Source organism: Vipera ursinii (genome assembly GCF_947247035.1).
Source record: "Vipera ursinii genome assembly, chromosome: 15".
In the NCBI taxonomy this organism is placed as follows: domain Eukaryota; kingdom Metazoa; phylum Chordata; class Lepidosauria; order Squamata; family Viperidae; genus Vipera; species Vipera ursinii.
In genome coordinates this window covers 3295743-3318594 of record NC_139528.1, presented here as the reverse complement: position 1 = coordinate 3318594, position 22852 = coordinate 3295743, and the positions used below count along the sequence as shown (strand labels likewise).

The following is a 22852-nucleotide window of genomic DNA, read 5'->3' as shown; positions in this document are numbered from 1 at the left end:
CTAAGACCACAATTTTCCAGAAAAAGGGACTAAGCAGATCACAAGTGCCAGAGTCAAAACCCAAACAAACCTTGAAAGGCCGTTTCTGGCTTCCGGGATTAGCAGGTTGGCATCCCCGCCTAACTTTGGGGAATTTCAGGCAGCTGAACAATGCACCCATCTGATCCTTATTTTACTTGGTTGAAGAAAACAAATATTCTCCAAACGTTTTTGGGAAAGCTGCAGCCCCATGTCTCTAATTAACCGGGCAGGCAGAAATATACAAGATTTGTGGGCCTGTCCTCAAATGCCACCGTCCCCAGAGCAGAGAAGAGGAGGGAGAGAAGGCAGGAATTTGGCCATGTGTGAACTGCAGAAAGTCCATCTTGTGGGCACTAACTTGGTTGTGGCTTGATGACCTAAGCTTCTAAATGACTCGACTGCCTTTAGCCCGGCCGTGTTGTCATGGCTTAGTCTGGTGTCAGACAAACCCGCCGCTAAATTAATTTAGCGATTAATTTATTTTAACTGGGGTTTTATTTGCACAGGGTTAAGTTTAATCTTTTTAAAATTGGTTTTAACTTTTGTATTGTTGGTTTTTAATTCCCTGTAAACCGCCCTGAGTCCTCAGGGAAAGGGCGGTATATAAATGTAATAAAATAAATAAATAAATAAATAAATGAGTTAGCCGTGTAAACCCTGGTTAAGTCATCCGAGTACAAAGGTGACTTGAAAACACGGTGTTTAGAAGCCGGTGTGGGTGCAAGCCAGCACGTTCTTCAAACGGCGAGCGCAGAATTGGACGCCAAGCAAGAAAAACACATTACAGTGGACAAAGAATATCCGATAAAAGAAAATACCAGGAAAGCAAAAAAAAAAAATTGGCAAGCTGAGCCAAAAACTTGCAGGAATTCTCAGCCGAAGCTTCCCACCCTTTGACAGTTTGAACCAAATTGGTCATCCAGGCTTGGCTGCCAGGATTGGGAGAGACCAAGCCAGCTTCTGCGTCGCATGCTCAGCGCATTGCAATGGAACAAAAGTCAAGAGGCTTTTTTTTTTTAAAAAAATAATGAATAAATCAATCAATCAATAAATAAAAATAAAATGGATAAACCGATGCTCTTTTTGTTCGGAGCCAAATAGCCCAGCAACCCAATGCACTTTTAGGAGAAATAAGGTCCCGCAAACAGACCCGGCTTTCTTTGCTTGTCCGTCGCCCACAAACTCTCTTTGCAATGATGTTTGGCAAAGCAAAATAAAAAAAAAGCCATTTCATTCAGTGACCTTCTTGGTTCACCCAAAGCCCTTTCAGAGAGAGAGAGAGAGAGAGAGAGAGAGAGAGAGAGAGAGAGAGAGAGAGAGAGAGAGAGAGAGAGAGAGAGAGAGAATAAGAAAGAAAGAAAAAGAAGGAAAAAGAAGGAAAGAAGAAAAAGAAAAACAAGGAAGGAAGGAAGGAAGGAAGGAAGGAAGGAAGGAAGGAAGGAAGGAAGGAAGGAAGGAAGGAAGCTCGGAGCTGAATGATGAATTGAAGAGGCGGGATCGGCCACACACAAAGCTCTTTGCAAATCTGAGCCCGAGTTCAAATCTGACCAACTTGTGTGGATGGGCAACCTGCATTTTCTTCTCCTTCCCTGATTGGCTAAGAAACGCCAGAAAAAAAAGCCCATGAGATTTCCCTCCTTCCCCTTTCCTGCTCAGCATCTCAGCAGATCTCAGCCTGTTTCCACCCCCCCCCCCTAAGTTTTGCCTAAGTTTCAACAAGGAAGAAAGCCGGATGCTACAAATTCTCGCCCACTTAGATAAATTCAGCTTCAATAAATTCAGGTTATCTCTTTTTTTTTTCCCCACCTCCCTTACCTACCCCACCTTCTTCTTGAACTCCCAAGTTCCCATCCGAAGCACCACCCTGCCCACACCCCACCCTTCCGTCAAACACGTTGGGTGACATTTTTGGGCAAGATGATCAACCCTGGAATTTCATTTCCACGGACGGAAAACCCGCCAGGCTTTTTTGTCCTCCCTTGCGCCACATCCATTTGCCATTCGTCCTCTCGGCTCCCAGCTTTTAAACCGCTGCTAAATTGCCCGTTCTTCCTCTATTTAATGTTTTTTAACTTTTGTATTTTGTATTTTTGATATTTATTGCCCTGTACACCGCCCTGAGTCCTTCGGGAGAAGGGCGGTATACTGTAAAAATCAAATAAATCTAATCTAATCTAATCTAAATAAACACCATTTTAGGTACAGTAACCACCTGTCCTTTATTAGAAAAGACAGGGCCTTTTGCAAAAGCCTAAAGCTTTTTCTTTTCTTTTCTTTTCTTTCCTCCAAAAGTGATTTTTACTCTATATTGGAGGTGATTTTCCTTGGACTGTCCAATCTGATGGCAGAAATCCGGTTTGATACTTGCTTCTAACCACTTCCTTGGGTTTTTTTATGCTTTGTAGATATTTTTTTAAAAATAGAATACACTTTTCTTTTTTTTAGGCCAGGTTTATCTTTGCAAAGGGACGCGGTGGCTCAGTGGGTTGGGACGCTGAGCTTGTCGATCAGACGGTCGGCAGTTTGGCGGGTCGAATCCCGAGTGCTGCGTAACAGAGGGAGCGCCTGTTACTCTTCCCAGCTTCTGCCAACCTAGCAGTTCGAAAGCACATCAAAATGCAAGGAGAAAAATAGGGACCGCTACGGTGGGAAGGTAACAGCGTTCCGTGCGCCTTTGGCATCTAGTCATGCCGGCCACATGACCACGGAGACGTCCTCGGACAAGCGCTGGCTCTTCGGCTTTGAAACGGAGATGAGCACCGGCCCCTAGAGTCGGAAACGACTAGCACGCATGTGCGGGGGAACCTTTACCTTTATCTTTGCAAAGCCAAGCTGTACACATAAACCATTTACATATTTTTTTTAAAAAAATTTTTTTATGAACCTCTTCTGAATTTGTGCCCCTTTTTCAGGCTCGGTCAAGAAAACAGTAGTCCTTGACTTAACAACCGTTGGTTTAGCGTAACCGCTCCAAGTTACGTCACAGCAAAAAATAATGGCTCACCGCCAGGCCTCACAGTTAACACCTGTTGCAAGATTCTAACCATCCTGCAATCAAAATTTGGGTGCTGGGCAACAGGCGCCGTATTTAGGAAAGGTTACCGCATCCCAGGTCGTGTGACCAGCATCTGCAAAGTTCCCGCAAACAAAGTCAGTGGGGGAAATCGGATTCGCTTAACGACTGCACGATTCAGTTAGCGTCGGCTTCACCGACGTGGCAAAGAAGGTCAAAAAAAGGGACCTGGGCCACTGAACAACTCCTTTGCTTAGCCACGGAAAGTCTGCTCATAAGTTGAGGACTTTTATACCGTCGCTGTAATTTTAGGGCCCTTTGTATGGAAGTTGAAAAGGCCGTTTTGGGCACGTTGCAAACTGAAATCCTTCAACGGGCGGCCGGGTTGCAAAGTCGGAGCTGCGCATTTGATGTCACAAACTCACACAAACAAGTCTGGCTGGGTATTTCCCAGTCATCCGTGGGTGAGTCCACAACTTCCTCCCACCCGGGGAGACAAAACAGCCACATTTCATTTCACTCTCGCACCCACAATTCCCAGGCTGTATTTTGAAGAAGGAAATATGGGTCAAAGCCACAGCCAAAATGTTCCGCTCTGCTCTAGTGGCTGGGCCCATTTCAGACAAGACGTGGGGAAACCAAGACGGAGCTTGGAAAAAACAAATATTATAATTTCTTTTTTTCCCCCCCCACCAATCCATGGAAGCCTGGCTCACAAGTCCAAAACATGTCATACCGTTTTCCATCACCGAATCTGTTCCTTCGTGAGCGACCAAAGCTTCCTCATTTTTGTTCTAGCACATTTTTTTAGCGTGGAAGGGACTCTTCCAGTCAACCTTTTTCTAGTTTGATGGACTACAACTCCGATTTCTGGTCAGGTCGGCAGGGATGATGGGTGATGGAATCCAACGCACTCTCGGCTGGAGGAAGTGTATGCACAGGACTGGCGGTAGCCTGCCCAAAACTGGAGGATTTAAAACGTATCCCAGGGATGTAATTTCTAAAATTCTTCTTATTACATTAGCACAAGTAGTCCTTCAATTTACGACCGCCCAAAATTTCTGTTGCTAAGCGAGGGAAATTGTTAAGTGAATTTTGCCCCATTTTGCGACTTTCCTTGCCACGGAGGTTGGTTAAGTGAATCCCTGCAGTTGGTAAAGTGAGTGACACGGCTGTTAAGTGAATCTGGCTTGTGAGAAGGTCGCAAAGGGGACCACTATAACCGTCACAAATATGAGTCAGTTGCCAACTGTCTGAATTTTCATCACGTGACCCTGGGGAATGCTGAAACGGTCCTAAGTGCACTTTCCCCAGTGCTGTTGTAAGTTCAGTCACTAAACGAAACTGTTTATAAGTCAAGGATTACCTATAATTTCTAAAATTATTCTTCTTCTTCTTCTTCTTCTTCTTCTTCTTCTTCTTCTTCTTCTTCTTCTTCTTCTTCTTCTTCTTCTTCTTTTAGCGTTCTTTGTTTTGGAAATGATACCCTTGGATGGGTTTGCATAATGCCAATTTCCTCTGCAATAAAATCGGGTTTAGTTGCAAACCCACAAGATGTTATAGACACACCAAGTCTCTTGAAGATTGCACAATCTGCTCGTCAAAATACCAGTGTGCGCATTTTTGTCCCTTGCCCCAAGATTCAGATTTAGATCTTCCACCCCCCCCCCCCCCGCCCACCTCTTCCTGTTAATTCTGTTTGAAACTTTTTTCTATCCCAGGGGTGGACAGAGCCAGGAATTCGAAGTATGTGGCATTGATTGCCCCAAAGAGAGAAGAAAACAAAACTCAATTATGTCTAAACAGCTCACCAGTCTCTGTAGTTTGGTTAGAGGCAGAAAAACGGCAAAAAAAGCCAACTATTCTCTCGTTTCAGATGCCAGAATTTATCTAGAAACTGGGTTCTAGGTGGACAAGCCAGATTCCCCAGTTGGGCCTAAACCAGGGTTAGGCAACCTTGGCTCCTTTATGACTCGTGGACTTCCATTCCCAGAATTCCTGAGCCAGCCATGGTGGCTGGCTCAGGAATTCTGGGAATGGAAGTCCACAAGTCATAAAAGAGCCGAGGTTGCCTTGTTGTTGTTAGTTGTGAAGTCGTGTCTGACCCATCGCGACCCTTTGGACAATGTTCCTCCAGGCCTTCCTGTCCTCTACCATCTTTTCAGGTTGTCCTCGACTTACGGCCACCAGGAGCCCAAAATTTCCGTTGCTAAGCAAGGCGGTTGTTAAATGAGTTTTGCCTCATGTTACGACCTTTTTTTGTTTTTTTGGCCCACAGTTGTCACATGAATCGCTGGAGATGTTAAATTAGTAACAGGATTGTTAAGTGAACCTGACTTTGCTTGTCGGAAGGTCGCCCAAGGGGATCCCGTGACCCCGGGACACTGCGACCGTCATAAATATGAGTCAGTTGCCAAGTTTCCAAATTTTCATCACGTGACCGCTGGGATGCTGCAACGGTCGTTAAGTGTGAAAAACGGCCAGAAGTTGTAACTTCAAACGGTCACTAAAATGGCCGTAAGTCAAGACTGCTTGTAGTTCTATCAGTGTTGTACACAACAAGCCAGTTTTATAACACAAGGTAGGCCAGTTTTATAACACAAGAGGACTAAGATGTTTTAACTAATTAAAATTTATTTTTAGTAAGCAGAAAAGTCCCCTAGAAAAATCTCAATTTGTTCTGTTTACTCTGCCAAGCCAGACGCAGCCTCGTCGGTTTTTAACCAGTGTTATTAAATATGTAAATATATAAAACTTTCCACTTTTCAGAAAGCTCTTTGTGTTGCCACTTGTTTACTGCAAAAAAACAAAAAAAAAAAAAACCCGCACAATGTTGCAATGGATTGTGGGGCAGGTCGCCGATCAAAAGTGGGCTGTTTTTCAAAGTTCCAAGTTTTGAATCCTTTCTTTCGATAGGATCCCATCGTTCACTGCCTGCCTTTTCAAAAAAAAAAAAAAGTCCCAGCTACCAAAACCAGCTAAATGGAGAAGGCATTCAATCCCTGGGATCAGATAACATAACATAACATGACATGACATGACATGACATGACATGACATGACATGACATGACATGACATCACATCACATAACAAGAAGCAACGGATGGAAACTAATCAAGGAGAGAAGCAACCTGGAACTAAGGAGAAATTTCCTGACAGTTAGAACAATTAACCAGTGGAACAACCTGCCACCAGAAGCTGTGAATGCTCCAACACTGGAAGTTTTTAAGAAAAGACTGGGCAGCCATTTGTCTGAAATGGTATAGGCTTTCCTGCCTGAGCAGGGGGTTGGACTAGATGACCTCCAAGGTCCCTTCCAACTTCTTCTTCTTCTTCTTCTTCTTCTTCTTCTTCTTCTTCTTCTTCTTCTTCTTCTTCTTATTATTATTATTATTATTATTATTATTATTATTATTATTATTATTATTATAACATAACGCCATCATAAGCTTCTTTTAAGCAAGCTTTAGCTTCGGTGAGGCTTCAGCAGACACGGATAGTAAACCATAACAATAATGGTTTAATGCACCATGGCTCATCCTTGACTTAACAACAGTTCATGTAGCGACCGTTCAAAGTTACTTCGGCACCGGAAAAAGCGACTTATGACCAATTTCACACTTAACGACCGTTGCAACACCCCCAGGATCACAGGATCAAAATTCAGACACTTGACAACTGACTCACCATTTATGACAGTTGCGGTGTCCCGAGGTTTGTGTGTGTGTGTGTGTGTGTGTGTGTGTGTGTGTGTGTGTGTCAGGATTCCCTTTTTGTGACCTTCTGACAAACAAAGTCAACGGGGAAGCCAGTCACTTAACAACCGTGTTACTAATTTAATCACTGCGGGGATTCAGTTAACAACCGTGGCAAGAAAAACCGTAAAAACCCACTGAACACATATCTCACTTAGCAACATGAATTTTGGACTCGATGGCGGTCGTATGTTGAAGAGTACCTGTATTAAACCTGGCTAATAATAAGCATGATTCCTGATTGTAAAATTGTCCACTTCCATTAGACTGTTTTGGACACTCTGCCTGAAATTCCCCTTCCCTTGGCCTAGAGATAAATACACTGCCCCCCCCTTTTTTTTTTAACAAATGCACCCCAAAACCCATCTCTGTTATTTCTCTGTGGCTGGGCATCATGTATCTCAGATTTGCAGATCACATCTGGGCAGGAAATTATTGCTAATTCTCTCCAAACCTCATGTAACAAGACCACACCACGCGTATCAACTTCCGAAGAAACGATCAATATTTTTTTTTAAAAAAAAAAACCCTTTCTTTTTTAATTATTAAAGTCACCTCCAAGCCGTCAGGAGGAGGAGAAAATTACCAAGATGTCACATCAAAACTTTTAAAAAGTCCTGCCAATACAGATAGTTTTAGGGACCGTTCGAAATTACAACGGCGCTGGAAAAAAAATTCACTTGTGACCATTTTTCACACTTACGGCCGTCACACCTTCCCCGTGGTCATGCGATCACAATTCGGACTCTCCGGTTTATGACAATTGCAGCATCCTCCCCTCTTACGACCTTTTCAACAGCCAAGTCAATGGGGGAAGCCAAATTCACACGACAACCGTGTGTCCCAACTTAATAACTGCCGTTATTAACTGTGGCAAGCAAGATCGTAAAACGGGACAGAACTCCCTTATAAGAGCTGCCTCGCTTAGCAACATAAATTTCGGGGCTTGATGGCGGTCGCAAGTCGGGGACTTCCAACTGAAGAATCTGCGGTCCATAGGGATTCTTTTAGCGGTTTGTGTCCTTTCATTTCCCTGCGATAAATCTGAATTAAGGTGAGCCGATGGGACACGCAACAATTAGTAAATATTTCTAACAATGCAATGGAAACAGGCGGCCGGCCGTGAGAACGGAAACGGAACAGTTGCCAAATCTGAGCTCAGCACACACACACACACACACACACACACACAATCTCATTTTTAAGTTTCAAAGAAAAAATAAGAACAAGGACGGCAAGATTTCAAACAGAGATTAAATCCACCCCTTTGGGAGTCGTTCCGGCGTTTATAAAATGTACTTTTAACTCCATGCTGCGTCCAGCCCAGTCGCATTCTGCTCTAGGGGCCTCCAGATGTTGCAACATGTGGCTTCAGAAGGAAGTTTATCAGAAGCACGAGAATGTTGACATGCAAAAAACGATCCTGGATACAAAAAAAAGCTCAAAAAACCCACCCAAAGGGCCGGAAAAGTGGCAGAAGAAAAAAATAAAATAAAATAAAATTGTGGATTTTTGTGAATTTGGGGATGAAGTAGATCTGGAGGAGAATTCTGCTAAAAAAAAGAGGGGGTTTAATGGGGGGCATGCTTGCAAGAGGAGGAGAAAAAATAAAACCGGAGGGTGGTTTTCCATCTGCTTGGCACACCGACCTGCGAATGGGTTTTTTTTTTTTTGGAGGGGGGGGGGAAGAGAAGCACCCACTGAAGTGTGTTAAAATGCACAACTGGAGAACCGTCTCCCTTGCGGTTGTCAAACTTGGCAGAGGTTCGCCTTGTGGCACAAGCGCCCTGCCTACTTCCTGCCCCAGGGGAAAAAAAAAACCCCGCTTGAGAGCGGCCACATGAGCCTCCCAGGCTGGGATTGTGTGCGTGGGGGTGTGCAGCGAGAGCCACAACTTTGCCAAAACAAAGAAACACACAAACACACAAACAAACACACCCCTATCTGGGTCACGGGTACCCGAATCAGACGGGGCAGTCCTTGCCAGCCCCCCTCCTTTATCCCCATTTCCTGCCCCTTCCCTGTCTTTACACACACACACACACACACACACACACACTCTTGAACCACGCACCCCAACTTCTGCCACCCTAGGCGTCCCAATCCAGCCTCGTCCTTCCCCAACCGGGCGCCCTTGGCTTTCCCCATCCTTGCCAGCCCGGCTGCTTTGGCTGCTTTCCGCGGAAGCGACGCCCGTTGCCCCGCCAGGGACGCGTGTTGCGACAGGCAAGCTCGACTCCCAAGCCCGCTTCTCTCTCTCTCTCTCTCTCTGCCCGCGTGTCTGTCTAGTACGTGTGGATGGGGGCGTCCCTTGCCAAGCCCCTCCAGCCCGGGTCGTCTGGAGAGAGGCGGGGATGCTGGGAGCCAGCCCGAGTCCCGGAGGGGTGGGAAGGCTCTCCCCGCCAAGAGACGGAGCCAGGAGCCGCAGCTCGGCGGGACCGCGAAGCTCTCACCGTCCATGGGGGCTGCGCAGCCCGGCTGGTCCGGCTTGCCCGCGCTCTCCCGCGTCCGCGCTGCTGCCAGCTGGCCCGGCAGGCGAGGATGGAGCGGAGCCCGGGAGGAGGAGGAGGAGGAGGAGGAAGCCGCGCCCGCCTCCCCCAGGAAGCCAGTGGGCGGCTGGCCTGGCCCTTCCCTCCCGGGCGGGCAGGAGACGCCGCGGCGGCGGAGGGGGAGGCATCGCGGAGCCGTAGCTCTCTGGAGGCTGGAAGGAGGGGTGTCGCTTCCTTCCTTCCTCTTTTCCTTCCTTTTCTCTGCTTCCTTCCCTTCCTTCCTTCCGTCCCCCTTTCCTTCTTTCTCTCTTGCTTCTTTCCCTCTATTCCTTCTTTTCCTTCCTTCCCTCTTCCTTCTTTTTCTCGGCTTCCTCCCCTTCCATCTATCCTTTCCTGATCTTTTCCTTCCTTTTCTCGGCTTCCTTCCTCTTCCCTTCCTGATCTTTTCCTTCCTTCCTTCCGTCCCCCTTTCCTTCTTTTTCTCTGCTTCCTTCCTTCCTTCCCTCTCCTCTCTTCATTCTTTCCTTCTTTTTCTCGGCTTCCTCCCCTTCCATCTATCCTTTCCTGATCTTTTCCTTCCTTCCTTCTTTCCTTCCTTCCTTCCAAATCTTTTCTTTCCTTCCTTCCGTCCCCCTTTCCTTCTTTCTCTCTGCTTCCTTCCTTCCCTCCCATCTATTCCTTCTTCTCCTTCCTTCCCTCTTCCTTCTTTCCTTCTTTTTCTCAGCTTCCTTCCCTTCCATCTATCCTTTCCTGATCTTTTCCTTCCTTCCTTCCTTCCTTCCTTCCTTCCTTCCTTCCTTCCTTCCTTCCTTCCAAATCTTTTCTTTCCTTCCATCCTTCCTTCCTTCCTCTCCCTCTCTCTCTCCTCACCCGTCTCACTAAACAAGACTCTGCGCTGGCATACAACCAATAATTAAAACCGCGTCCCAATTATCAAAGCACTTTTAATATATGTATATATAAAGAAATTGTGTAAGGTAATAAAAACAAGATTGCAGGTGTGCCACAAAATAGAAACCAGATGGGCCAAAAGGGGAGCAAAGGTTGGGAATGGTTTTGGGCCAAGGGGAAGCGGGGTGGGGCGGGTGGGGAAGGGCTGGTGCAGGAGGCAATGAATGCATTGAGGTAGACTGCACTCAAGCCTGGAGGCTCCACAGAGGTTTTAGCCCCACTGGAAACTTCTTAGGGACGCAGGGTCACCTCCGACTCGCACACAGGGCAACTGGACCACCGTGTGATTCTCCCGGGCAACTTAGGGCTGAGTTCGGATTCACTCACTGAGACACGGTCAAGCCCACAGACCACAATTGCTGGTTAAGCTTAAAACAAGCCAACTATGGTTTGCGGCGCTCACAAGTCAGAGGTACCCTAGTCCAGGGGTGTTCAAACCTGGCCCTTTTGTGACTTGTGGACTTCCAACTCCCAGAATTCCTCAGCCTGCACCTATTCTCTTTAGCAGGAAGGGACGCCAGGATTCGGGAGGAAAGATCTACAGCTACCAGAGGTGGCTGCATAATTATTCCCAGCCTCCTCTGAGTGCACTGGCAGATCTTCTTGAGGACTAGAATGCTGATAGCAGTTTCAAAATCCCTTGCTTTTTGCTAGCCTGTTCTCTAGCGCTGGCAGCTTTTTTACAAGGAGGGACGGAGAAGCAAAGGACGGCAGCATTGTCTTATTCTGGGGGGTGTGTGTGTGTCAAAGACGGAAATCTGGAGGAAAGCCATTATCCAGATAAGCTACATTTCTTGGCTAGTAAACCTGGCTTGTGCCTGCAGCTTTGCAGGTGGGGGAAACAGCTGCTTCCAAGGAACAATAGCACGGCGAAATAGAACTGGCCCAGCAATTTTCAATTACAACCAATGTTCAATTTCATGCTCAGTTGGATCTCTTGCCAAAAAGCACCAGTCTCTTTCCTGGCTGGTCTGTTTTGGCCAAGAATTGGCAACTTCATCGATCACACACCGATCCCCTTACTCAGATCCTGAGAGGATCAAGTTGCAGAAACTTCTAAGAAGCCACTGATTATCTGGCTGAAAAACATCTCCCGACTCACCTGGGCTGTAATTTTGCCTCTTTTATGCCATCGGCCACAATTAACACCATTCACACAACCTGCTTAGTGTGCGAACCCATCCTTCGACTCCCAAATATTTTGGCTTCCACCCTCCAGGCAATGTTGAACAAACCACCCTTGGAATAAATCACCAGCAGCCAAAAGCTTACGACACGATTTATTGAATTTCTGCTCTGCTTTTCCACTCAAGCAAATACTGGCCAGGACCACGGCCCTGTGCTAAGCCATGAATTGCGGTTTAAAAACCACATTAAGGGAGGACACGACTGTTGGGGACGCAAGGGAAACTCAGCCATTCCAGGTCCTGTGAATTGTGGCTTAGCACCAGGCTAAGGGTTTTCATTGGGGCTTAAGGGATAAACAATGGCCAATGCTGAGAGCGCCTCAACTTATGGCCGAAATTTCTGTTGCTAACGCGAGAGCGCTGTCAAGTCACTTTTGCTCCATTTTATGAGCTTTCCTGCTCATAAAGTTGTTAAAGAGAGTAACTGTGGTTGTTAACTTACGAACACGGTTGTTAAGTGAATCTGGCGTCCCCATTGACTTTGCTTGTCAGGAGGTCGCAAAAGGGGTTCACGTGACCCCAGGACACTGCGACCGTCGTAAATACGAGTCAGTTGCCCAGCCTCTGAATCTTGATCACACGACCCCAGGACGCTGCGACCGTCGTAAATACGAGTCAGCTGCCGAGCGTCTGAATTTTGATGACGTGACCCCAGGACGCTGCGACCGTCGTTAAGTGTGGAAAACTGTGCTAAGTCACTGTAAGGTACTGTATCCATTCCTTCAGCCATCGGCGAAAAATGAACCCGGCTCCTGAAATATCCATCCACAGCGACACTCTTGTGTGTTGAGAAAGTTTTGGGCGCGCCTGGAGTGTCTTGCAAAGACACACCTTAGCTCAGAGTCAAAGGCTGTAACAACTGGGTGTGGCAAAGGGGGGAGTATGTTATTCGAGGAACGCCAGGCTAAGCATTCAGCTTCATTCTTCTTCGATCATTTCGTCTCTTCTGGTGTCAATCAAGCCCGGGGCAAATGGAGGATTTAAACCCGCCCGGATTGGGGATTTTCATTCCCACGTTCGTTTTCCACGCGGAGGGACCTCACAGCGGCTCGTTAATTCCAGGCGTGTCCGAGAAACAAAAGGAGTTCTGACGCAGCAAAGATTGAGGCAAACTAGACAGGCGATTTCCGCAAAGTCCTTCCCAACTTGTTCGCCAGCCGAAAGCAAACACGATAGTAAATTATGGCCGGATGCCGGAAAGCAGAGTAATTTCCCCCAAAATGTAGGCAAAAAGGACAAATCGGGATAAACCCCCGTTTGCTAAATAACCGTCTTAGGTGAAATTCACGAAATTAAACACGTTACAGGGTATGCTTTAAAGCGGCATTTTTCATCTTTGGCAGTAGAAAAAGTGGGTGGACTTACTTCTTGACTACAACTCCCAGAATTCCCCAGCCCAGCATGCTTTAAGGCGTGTGAAGTCCCAGAATGCCCCCTGCAATTTTTATTTTATTTTAGTAAAACAAATTTAAATATAAAGTTAAATGGGAATTGAAGTCCAGATACCTTAAAGCATGCTGGCTGGAAAGTTCTGGGAGTCGAAGTCCTCTTAAAAGCTATGCTGGCTGGGGAATTCTGGGAGTGGAAGTCCACATATCTTAAAAGCAATCTGGCTGGGGAATTTTGGGAGTCGAAGTCCCCCCATCTTAAAGCATGTTAGCTGGGGAATTCTGGGAGTTGTAGCCAAGACATTTTCACACAGCTTTCAAGCAAGGGTCTCCAAACGTGGCAGCTTTTAAGACTTGGGGACTTTTGCTCTCTGAGCTATGCTGGCTGGGGAATTCTGGGAGCTGAAGTCCAGAAGTCTGAAAGCTTGCCACATTTGGGAACCCTTGCTTTAAAGGGTCAGACTTTGAAATGGGCAAAAACTGCCTTTCCCCCCCCCACCACCACCACCGATAGGAAATATTAATTGGCCAATCTTGATTTGTTAAAAGATTTGTTACGAGAGTGAAGGGGGGTGGGGGGAATCTATGAAACTTAAGAAGAGGGATTGAAAGGTTCCCATGCATATTATCAGAGCAGGACAACACTGAGAGACGCACACAGCAAGCGGGACAGGAACCAGCCCCTCCCCATTTCCCCCAGTCCGTATTTATTTAAATATTGGACCATAGAGTTCTCTTCCTGTAAGGCAACATCCTGCCCCCCCACCCCCGGCCCCATCACACGAAGAGAGCTTGGGTGAGCGCAGGATTCAGCCTTCATAAATTAAAATAAACGTGTTTTCTCTCTCTATACAAGGCACTCCCATTCCGGCTGGGCTGGGCTCTCCACCCCCGTTGTGGTACCTGGATGCGGGCTGGTCTCAGACCTCGATGCGGGGATCGGAGCCGAGGCCCTGCTTCTGCAAAATCTCCTCCTGTTTCATCTTGGGCTTCTCTGTGCGGGTGTGCCAGACGAGGACCTGAAACGAGAGAGTGAGGGGGGCGATGCTTCCTGACTGCCTGATGATCAGTCTGCAGGTAGTCCTCAATTTATGACCACTACTGGGAGCAGAACATCCGCTGATAAGCCAGGCAGTTAGGGGAGGTCCTTGCTGCTCTCTGAGCCTGGTGGTTTCCTTGCAGACGTTTCATGACCCAACTAGGAAACATCATCAGTGCTAGAAGGGAATGGGGTTTGCGGAGAGGAGGAAGAGAAGAAGGAGGACTGTGGGGTCCTTGATGCTCTCTGAGCTTGGGGGTTTCTTTGCAGATGTTTCATGACCCAACTAGGTAACATCAGTGCTAGAAGGGAATGGGGTTTGCGGAGAGGAGGGGGGGGAGGAGGAGGAAGAGGAGGAGGAACTGTGGGGTTCTTGGTAGTCTGAGTCTGGTTATTTTCTTGCAGACGATTCATGACCCAACTAGGGAACATCATCAGTGCTAGAAGGGAATGGGGTTTGCGAGGAGGAGGAGGAGGAGGAGGAGGAGGAGGAGGAGGAGGAGGAGGAGGACGACGACAGTGGGGTCCTTGATGCTCTGAGCTTGGTTGTTTTCTTACAGACGTTTCATGACCCAACTAGGTAACCTCATCAGTGCTAGAAGGGAGGAGGAAGAGGAAGACTGTGGGGTCCTCGTTGCTCCCCCTCCCCTTCCTCCTCCCCCACCTTCCATTCTCCTTCTCCTCCCCTCCACAAACTCCACTCCTTTCCAGCACTGATGAGGTCACCTAGCTGGGTCAGGAAACGTCCGTAAGCAAGCCACCAAGCTCGGACGGCGCCAAGGACCCCACTCTTCGACGCTGAGCTACAAATATTCTTCTCCACCGGCAACTGAGTGAGACCTGCCTGATTTTATGACCTTTTTTTCGTCTCCGGTTCTTAAGAGAGAATAACTACAGTTCTTAAAGGGAATCAGATGGCCATTCACCGAATCCGGCTGTCCCCGGTTGACCTTGCCGGCTGGGAAGGTCGTCCCCTCCTCCTAACCTTGGTGCAGTTGTCCGCCTTCGGCTCCAGCTCTTCCATCGAGACCAGGGACTGCAGGAGACTGCTCTCCAAGTAGCCGCGCTCGGCCAGCAAGTCGAAGCGAGCCTCCGGGTTGGCCAGGAGCAGCGACAGGGCCACGGAGAAGCCGGCCATGTCAACGGGGAAGGGCCTGTTGGGCTTCCAAGCCGTGTAGAAGCCCGTCACTTTGCCGTTTTCCACCAGGGGCCGCTCGAAACGGAGGCCTCCCACCAGGCCGACGGGCCAGACCGAGACCCGCTGGGTGGAACGGATCTGTGTAAGGAAGAGAAGCGAAAATCAGCGGAAGAACGTCACCGCGTGACAGTCTTTGCCTCCTTTCCTCAACCACAGTTCGAGGATTAAACCGTAACTCTTCCGTGACAATGGGTCTGCCTTTTTTCCTTTGCAGGATCCTGGACCCGCACTGGCTCCGCAACTGCTCTAAACGCCCTTCTCAAGTCCTGGGCTTACAGCCGCTCATTTAGCAACCGTTCCAAGTTAGGCTGGCCCTGGAAAAAAATTACAGCCGGGGGGGTCACTCTCATGACTCTTGCAGCATCCCCAGGGCCACGGGATCAAAACCTGGGACCCTTGACGACGGATTGACGTTAAAAAGAGAAAGACCTCTCGGTGTGTTTTAGAAGATGGGGCAATTTTTTATCAATGGCTAGAAAAAACGGGTTAGAGAGAAAGGAACGTGATCTGTAGGATGTAATGTTGAATGTATACCAGTAGGAAGAAGACTTCTGGGCGAGTAGCTGACAAATTGATTACGATAATATTTACAGCCAGCATATTTGCCCCCCAACAATCTGGGTCCTCATTTTACCGACCTCGGAAGGACGGAAGGCTGAGTCAGGATCAAACTCCTGCAATACTGCTTTCTAAACCACTGCGCCAACCGACTTGTATTTATGATGGTCGCAGTGGCCTGGAAGGGGGAGGGGGTGTCACGTGATCCCCTTTTGCGACCTTAAAGTCAATGGTGAAAGCCAGATTCACTTAAGAGCCGTGCTACGAACCTAACAACTGCAGGGACTCACTTAGCAACTGTGGCAAGGAAAGTTGCAAAACGGGGCCAAATTCCCTTTAACGCACCTTTCGCTTAGCAACGGAAACCTTGGGCTGGATTGTGGCCCGGTCTGGAGGACCACCTGTGCCAATTATTCGCCTTGGAGGGAAGCCCCCGGGTGACCCCTGCCTCCCCCCCAGCTCTCCGCTGACCTCGTCGAAGAGGCGAAGGCTGTAGGTGTTGTCGTCGTCCGCAAAGTACACCACGCCGGCGTCGGTCAGCTTGCGGTGTTGGCGCAGCCACTGCAGGGCCAGATTCCGCTGCTCCACTCCGCGCGGCTTCAGCCAATTGGGATCCGTCTCCTTCCGCTTGTGCTCCTTGGGGGTCTCGGCGTGGAGGTGGGTGAAAGGCAGCTTACTTTGGGCCAGCAACTCGGAGACCAGCTGGGTCCGGCTCGGCGAGTCCTCGACCACGATCCAGTGCAGGTTTTTGACGAGCATCAACGTTTGGGAGAGCCGGACCAGTTCGGCTTTCTGAACCAGCCTGCGAAGCGGGAAGGAGCGATCAAGAGGTTGTGTAAGATGCTTGCGTCAAACAACACCGTTTTTTTTCTTCTTCCTCTGTTTCTCTCCATCTTTCCTCTCTCCTCCCTCAGTCCCTCCCTCCCTCCCTCCCTTAAGCACTAGGCATTTGCTTAGAATGAGGACTAGAATCCTTCTTTCCTTCCTCCATCCCCATTTTCTTTCCTTCCTCTCTCCCTCCCCTCCCTTTCCTTCCTTCCTCCTCCCCTTTCTCCCTCCCTCCTTCCTTCCTTCCATCCCTCCATTAAAACAGTAAATTAATAAGACAATCCTTACTGAAAACCACTATATAATCTATCAATCTATCTGTCATCTATCATCTATCTATCTATCCTTTCAATCATCTCTCTCTATCTCTCTCTACCTACCTACCTACCTGCCCATCATCTCTCCTATCTATCTATCTATCTATCTATCTATCTATCTATCTTCCATTAAAACAGTAAATAAAACAATCCTTACTGAAAACCATTAAATAATTATCTATCTATCTATCTATCTATCTATCTATCTATCTATCTATCTTCCATTAAAACAGTAAATAAAACAATCCTTACTGAAAACCATTAAATAATTATCTATCTATCTATCTATCTATCTATCTATCTATCTATCTATCTATCTTCCATTAAAACAGTAAATAAGGCAATCCTTACTGAAAACCATTATATAATAATTATTCAAAAGACTGAAAAACAAAGCTAAACCAGGAAAGGAGAGTAACAGACGGAGGGACGCTGATACGAAGGGAGCCATCCCACCAGTTCACCTGTCCCCCCAGAGTCCCCTGGCCAGCTAGCATAACCAAGGCTTGAGGGACCTTCGGAAGCTCAGGTGGGACGAGGCCAACCTTCTCTGGAGGGAGAAGATTCCACAATAGGGGCAGAAATAATATCACCGGGGGGGGGGAAAGGAGTAAGAGGGCCAAAGAATTCCCAGAGGCAGAGATTTCTGGAATCGGGCTCAGCATCCTCCTCCAGGAAGTTCCGTCACCTACCTGGCGTAGGTGGGCGTGACCACATAGATGACCACCGGAGTGTCTTCTATGGGTTCCAGCACCTTTTCGAGGCCCTGCAGCCGCTTCACTTCTCTTTGCAACTGGGACAGCCGCTTCTCCTTGGCGTGGATGAGGTCGCTAGCAGCCTTCAGGTGTTGGCTGCAATCACAGGGCTGCCCTACAGCCAGACAAAAGGAATCCTGCACTGTGAAGTCGCTCCTCCCTCTCCTTTGCATTTCCCAGGTCTGTACGGGTAATCCTTTTTCTTTTTTTCCCTTTTATTCTTTACTATAGCAACTAAGATAAACTGAGATGTATCGAAGCAGCTAATATGATTAAGGGCCTAGAGACTAAAAAATGGTGAAGAACGGTTGCAGGAATTGGTTAGGGCCAGACTAGACAAAAGAAGGACCAGGGGTGACATAATAGCTGCCTTCCAGTATTTGAGGGGCTGCCAACCAGAAGAGGAGGGGGTCAGCTTATTTTACGAAGTACCAGAAGGCAGGACAAGAAACAATGGATGGAACCTAAGCAAGGAGAGATCAAACCGAGAAATAAGGGGGGAAAAATTCCTAATAATGAGAACAATTAACCAGTGGAAAGGCTTGCCTGCAGACGTTGGAGGTTTTTAAGAAAAGACTGGACAGCCGCTTGTCTGAAGCGGTGTAGGGTTTCCTGCTGGAGCAAGGGGTTGGACTAGAAGACCTCCAAAGGTCCCTTCCAGCTCTATTCTGATTGAAATATTTATCCACCCATCCATCCGATTTATTTGCCGTCCATCTCACCCTGGGGTTATTTTTAAATTTATTTGCCCCCATCTCATTTCATAGCGACTCTGATTTAGCGATCGTTCGAAACTACAACGGCATCGGAACTAGTGACTTATGACTGATTTTTCGCATTTATGACCGCGGTAGCATCCCCACCATCACGTGAGCAAAATTCAGGCACTTGGCAACAACTGCAGTGGTTGAGTCAACAATGGTGACAAGCCAGGTTGTCAAAGGGGCAAAACTTGCTTAAGGACCGTCTTGCTTGGCAACGGAAATTTTGGGCTCAATTAGGTCATAAGTCAAGGACTACCTGTACAAAGCGAGACTTTTATCTATCCTCTTGGCCAGGAGAGACACATTCTTGACCCCAATTCTGATACTCACCCAACTGCAGCAATGCGTACATGAGGCCAGTCAGAGACACCAGGAAGTAGATGACAAAAACATTTTTCAATTTCACCTTCATGGCACAGCCTAAGGAGAGAGAGAGAGAGAGAGGCGAAATGCCATTTTTTAAAACTAGGTCTTATTTTACTACAGTTAACTCTGCGTGGTTTCCATTAATAAAACTGAGATTATTCTATCACTGAAATTTTTTTAACCCTAACTTCCATTTTTAATTTTGAGGTTCATTTAAGGCATTTTTAATTTCTCTCTTAGTTACTGTGCACAATCCATAGCCCCTCTTTGAGGCATTTTGTTAAGATATATGAAATATAAATCAACGTCTAGCCAAGAAAGCACCCTATCCTGCTTTTTTCTGAAAAATTTAAGCACTTAAATTTTCCATTTTTTTTCTCCCCCTGCTTAAAGCTCTCCCATCTAACCTGCCACAGGGTGCCCCATAAAGGCCTGCTGTGCTACTATAACTCCCATCATCCCCAGACCCGCTTTGCTTCATCCAGAACCTCACATCACCCCCAGCCACCTCCTCCTACTGTACTCTCTTGCCTAACTCTGCAAGCTCCTCGGGAAAGACTACAACGCCCATCATCCGCCCACCCACCTCTCGCGTTCGAGTCAGGTGTGCTGCACTACAACACCCATCATCCGCTCTTCAGCCTCGAAGAGAGATGCCAAGCGGCTGTCCCCAACCTGTCCACCTGTAAATGCACTGGCATAGAACCCATCATCCTCTACCGCCTAACTCTTGGGAAGGGGGGAGGGAAATTGCAGGTCAAAGTATCAAGGAGGGCGCCAGGTTGGGGAAAGCCTCCCCGCTGGCGTTTTTCCCCATCTGCGCAGGCGCAGTTGTGTCGCACCCCCTTGAGGTTCCTCAGCCCGACGGCGGGGAGACGGTGTGACACCGTTACCATGGCAATGGAGGCCAGGCCTCAGCTCACCGCTGGCGGTGGCCGCCTCCAAGGGCGAAGGAAGAGGTGGCGGCCTTTCTCCTCAGCTCGTCAGAGACCTTCCATCTTATTTGGGGTCCGCGCTTTCTTTCCCTCGCCCTTCTGCTCGTCCATCGAGCCACTTCCGGTCCGTCGGCTCTCGGATTCCTGCGGCGTCCGTCGCCATCCGGGGGTCCCCGAGCAACACCTTCCGGCCTCGTCGCTTTCCCCAGGACACGCCCCGCCCCGCCAGTTCAAAAACATCTTCATGAACATAATAGCCGTTCGCACAGTTTGGGTTTTATTCCATTTTAACAACTACATTTGTAAGCTTAGCTTTCTAGAAATCGCTTTCTCTTTGAAAGTAGTGTATAGCCGGCTCCGTTAGGAGCGCTTCCGGGTGGGAACTTGTCTCGAAAATGACGTCAGAGGAGGGGCCGGGCCGCGATAGGAGAGATTCAAAAAGAGGCGGGAAAAAAAGGGGAGGCGCGCGCAAGAGAGAGGCTGAGAAGCCGAGCGGGGAGGGGACCGAGGGCCACAGAACAGAGGGGCGCGCCAGAAGCCGAGCAGACGAGTGGGACGGATAGAGCGGCCAAGGGAGCCGATCAGCGAGCGGCTGTGAGAGAGAGAGGCATCTCAACAGAAAGGGATGGAGCCCCACCAGGGCGGGATGAAGCGGAGTTCTCGCATGAGAAGCGAAACGTCTTCAAAGGAATACAAGAAAGCCCAGATGCCTCCTGAAAAAAAAGACAAATCTTCCAGGCAGCTTACACAATGTAAGCTAAGCTAAGCTTGTAAGCCGCCCTGAGTCTTCGGAGAAGGGCGGGATATAAATGGAATTAAAATAAAACAACGTCGCTGTTCGGCTCTACTTAAGTGTATTAAAAGAGAAAGAGGCACCCTTGAACTCATGAAAGCAGTGGGAGAAAGGGGAGCCATAGGGGGTGTCAAGAAAAGCCGCAGTTGTCGGGAATTGTCTCTAGAGCGGGGGTGTCTTCAAACCCGGCCCTTTTATGACTTGTGGACTTCAACTCCCAGAATTCCTCAGCCGGCGTGCCCGGCTGAGGAATTCTGGGAGTTGAAGTCCACAAGTCATAAAAGGGCAGAGTTTGAAGACCTCTGCTCTAGATGGTGGGACATCTAGATGTCGATGCAGAGACATTGCCACCCTGGAGACGCCAATGTCTCGGGCAGCAGAAATAATCGCATCACTATCTATCCATCAATCGTTCTAAATCTATCATTCTATTAATCGTTCTATTATTCTATACCATTTTATCTGTATCAATCCATCAATCTCTAATCTATCAATCATTCTATCTAAATATCATTAAATCTATACACACACATACACATACCAGTGGTGGGATTCAGCCGGTTCACACCAGTTCGGCAGAACCAGTAGCTAATTTTTTTGTTGCCCAGGCCCAGAATGGATTTCCAGAAGCGGCATCTACACAAAAAACCAGTTATTCACACATTTGAATACCACCACTGAGAGACAGACACAGAAACACACACACACACACACACACACACACTCACTCACCCCTATATGTACACTTTGAAAGGAACCATCACAACAGCGAGACTTTACGGCATTTTTATTTTTAATTCTCCATCTTTTATCAAAACACTCAAGTCAGTAAAAGCTCCACCTGCGGATGTCATGGCAATCAGGAAGGGATAGAAAAGATTTTGGTGTGTTTGTGTGTTAAGAAGGATTTTTCTTTCTTTCTAAAAGCCCTGCTCTGTGCCTTTTTTTTTGGCCTGCAAATATGTAAGGGAAAAAACCACCAGAATCAGGAATGTTAATCCACACAGACACCTACGGATAATAAAAACCACAAAACAAAAGCTTCTGGCTTGTAGGCAGGAGCGAAGCCCGGAGGCAGGAATGGGAGAATGGAGGCAGAGCAGCTAAAAAAAAAAAGAATTCCAGCCCTTCTCCCGGGAAGATGGATCCGTTTTTCTGTTTCCTGCAAATAAGGGGGTACTTCTATTGCAGTTCATGCCACCACCCCATTTTCCCTTGATCCCTGTGCAGGACAGTCATTTCTACTTGCTCACAAGTCTAAGTCTGGTTCCTAACAACAACAACAACAACACCCCACCTCTTTTATCTTCACATGATCTGTCTGATCTGCCCTCCCCGCCAAAAATAAAAATAGCCATAAATAGAAGTGACAGTGATTCACTGACACCTAGCTCGCCACCCTCCCTTAGAAACAGAGGTAACCCCGTCTGGAAAATAAAGGCGGGGGTTAATTTAACAAGGGGAACCTCTTGGAAGGGGCAGGAATTAGGCTGACGTTTTGTGGTCTGGCTGCATACACAAGTTCTTGCAAACTGCAAGGGCTTACATACAGGGGTTGTGGGGAGAAAAGAAAACGAAAAGTTTTAGTACATTCCCCAGGTGGGGAGGAAGGGGGGGGTTAAAAGGCAGTCTTTGCCGCCCCCACTTAATGTCCCACCACCACCACAATTGGTCCAGGAACTGATTTAAAACTTCAGCCAGAATTAAGGGGGCAGAGATGAGGGGAGAGGGGGTGCAGAGAGTCAGGACCACCAGCTTTGGAAAGAGGCAACCCAGGTGGGCATTATCCGGGAAAAATAATGGGGAGGGGCGATTAAGTGGGGACGGGATGTGTTGGCCACCAGTCCCCAGAGGGAACACAAGTTGCAATCCAGCGTCGCCAGGAGAGACTTCATTTTACAGCAAATATTGCTAAAGGTTGGAAGGAGGGATACAGGTACCAGGAAGACAGAAAGGGAGGAAAGAGGGAAGGGAAGAATGAAGAAATAAAGAGAGGGAAGGAGGAAGGAAAAAGATGGGAGTAGAGGAAGGAAAGGGAGGGAAGAAGGAAAAAAAAGGCAGAGAGGGAGGGAGGAAGAAAGGAAAGGAGAGGGAAGGAGGAAGGAAAAAGATGGGAGGAGCGGAGGGAAGGGGAAGAAGAGAAGGGAAAGAGGAAAGGAGGAAATAGAGGGAAGAAGAGAAGGGACAGAGGAAGGAAAGAGGAAAGGAGGAAGAAAGGAAGGAATAGAGGGAAGAAGAGAAGGGGAAAAAAAGAGGAAAGGAAGAAGCAAGGAAGGAATAGAGGGAAGGAAAAAGGGGAGAGTGGAAAGGAAGGAAGAAAGGAAAGAGAGGAAGAGAAGGATAACGAGAGCAGAGGAAAAGAATGCGAGAGAGATCTCTCTTTCTTGTCGTGCCCTCTGAACTGGGACACCGGATCACAGACACAGCGGCAGTGGGGAGCTTCCAGATCTACCTGCCCCATGGATCGGGAATAGGATCCTGACCCCAGAGCCCT

General features: G+C 47.9%; 2 protein-coding genes across 4 annotated transcripts in view; both read right to left on the bottom strand.

Moving 5' to 3' along the window:
- Positions 1–10335, bottom strand: part of EML3 (EMAP like 3) — a 29471-nt gene extending 19136 nt beyond the window's left edge. For all 3 annotated transcript variants that reach the window (XM_083374701.1, XM_083374702.1, XM_083374703.1), the window contains exon 1: positions 9244–10335. In XM_083374701.1, coding sequence (XP_083230827.1) covers positions 9244–9250 — 7 coding nt within the window. In that variant the 5' untranslated portion in view covers positions 9251–10335. The remainder of the gene's footprint in view (positions 1–9243) is intronic.
- A 1156-nt stretch (positions 10336–11491) lies between these two features.
- Positions 11492–19714, bottom strand: B3GAT3 (beta-1,3-glucuronyltransferase 3). Its single transcript, XM_083374729.1, has 7 exons — positions 19554–19714; positions 18595–18684; positions 17438–17615; positions 16072–16402; positions 14830–15120; positions 13709–13824; positions 11492–12689 (listed from the first exon to the last, which is right to left on the bottom strand). The coding sequence occupies exons 2-6, from the start codon at positions 18674–18676 to the stop codon at positions 13726–13728; spliced, it is 981 nt and encodes a 326-aa protein (XP_083230855.1). The 5' UTR covers positions 18677–18684; positions 19554–19714; the 3' UTR covers positions 11492–12689; positions 13709–13725.
- Positions 19715–22852: the final 3138 nt, after the last annotated feature.

Excerpts from the sequence above, each read along its gene's own strand:
- B3GAT3 (XM_083374729.1), bottom strand. The coding sequence starts at position 18,676 with ATGAAGGTGAAATTGAAAAATGTTTTTGTCATCTACTTCCTGGTGTCT. Across the intron at positions 15,121-16,071 it reads GCCTTCGCCTCTTCGACGAG|ATCCGTTCCACCCAGCGGGT; the intron begins GTCAGCGGAGAG and ends TTCCTTACACAG. Across the intron at positions 13,825-14,829 it reads AGGCGGACAACTGCACCAAG|GTCCTCGTCTGGCACACCCG; the intron begins GTTAGGAGGAGG and ends CTCTCGTTTCAG.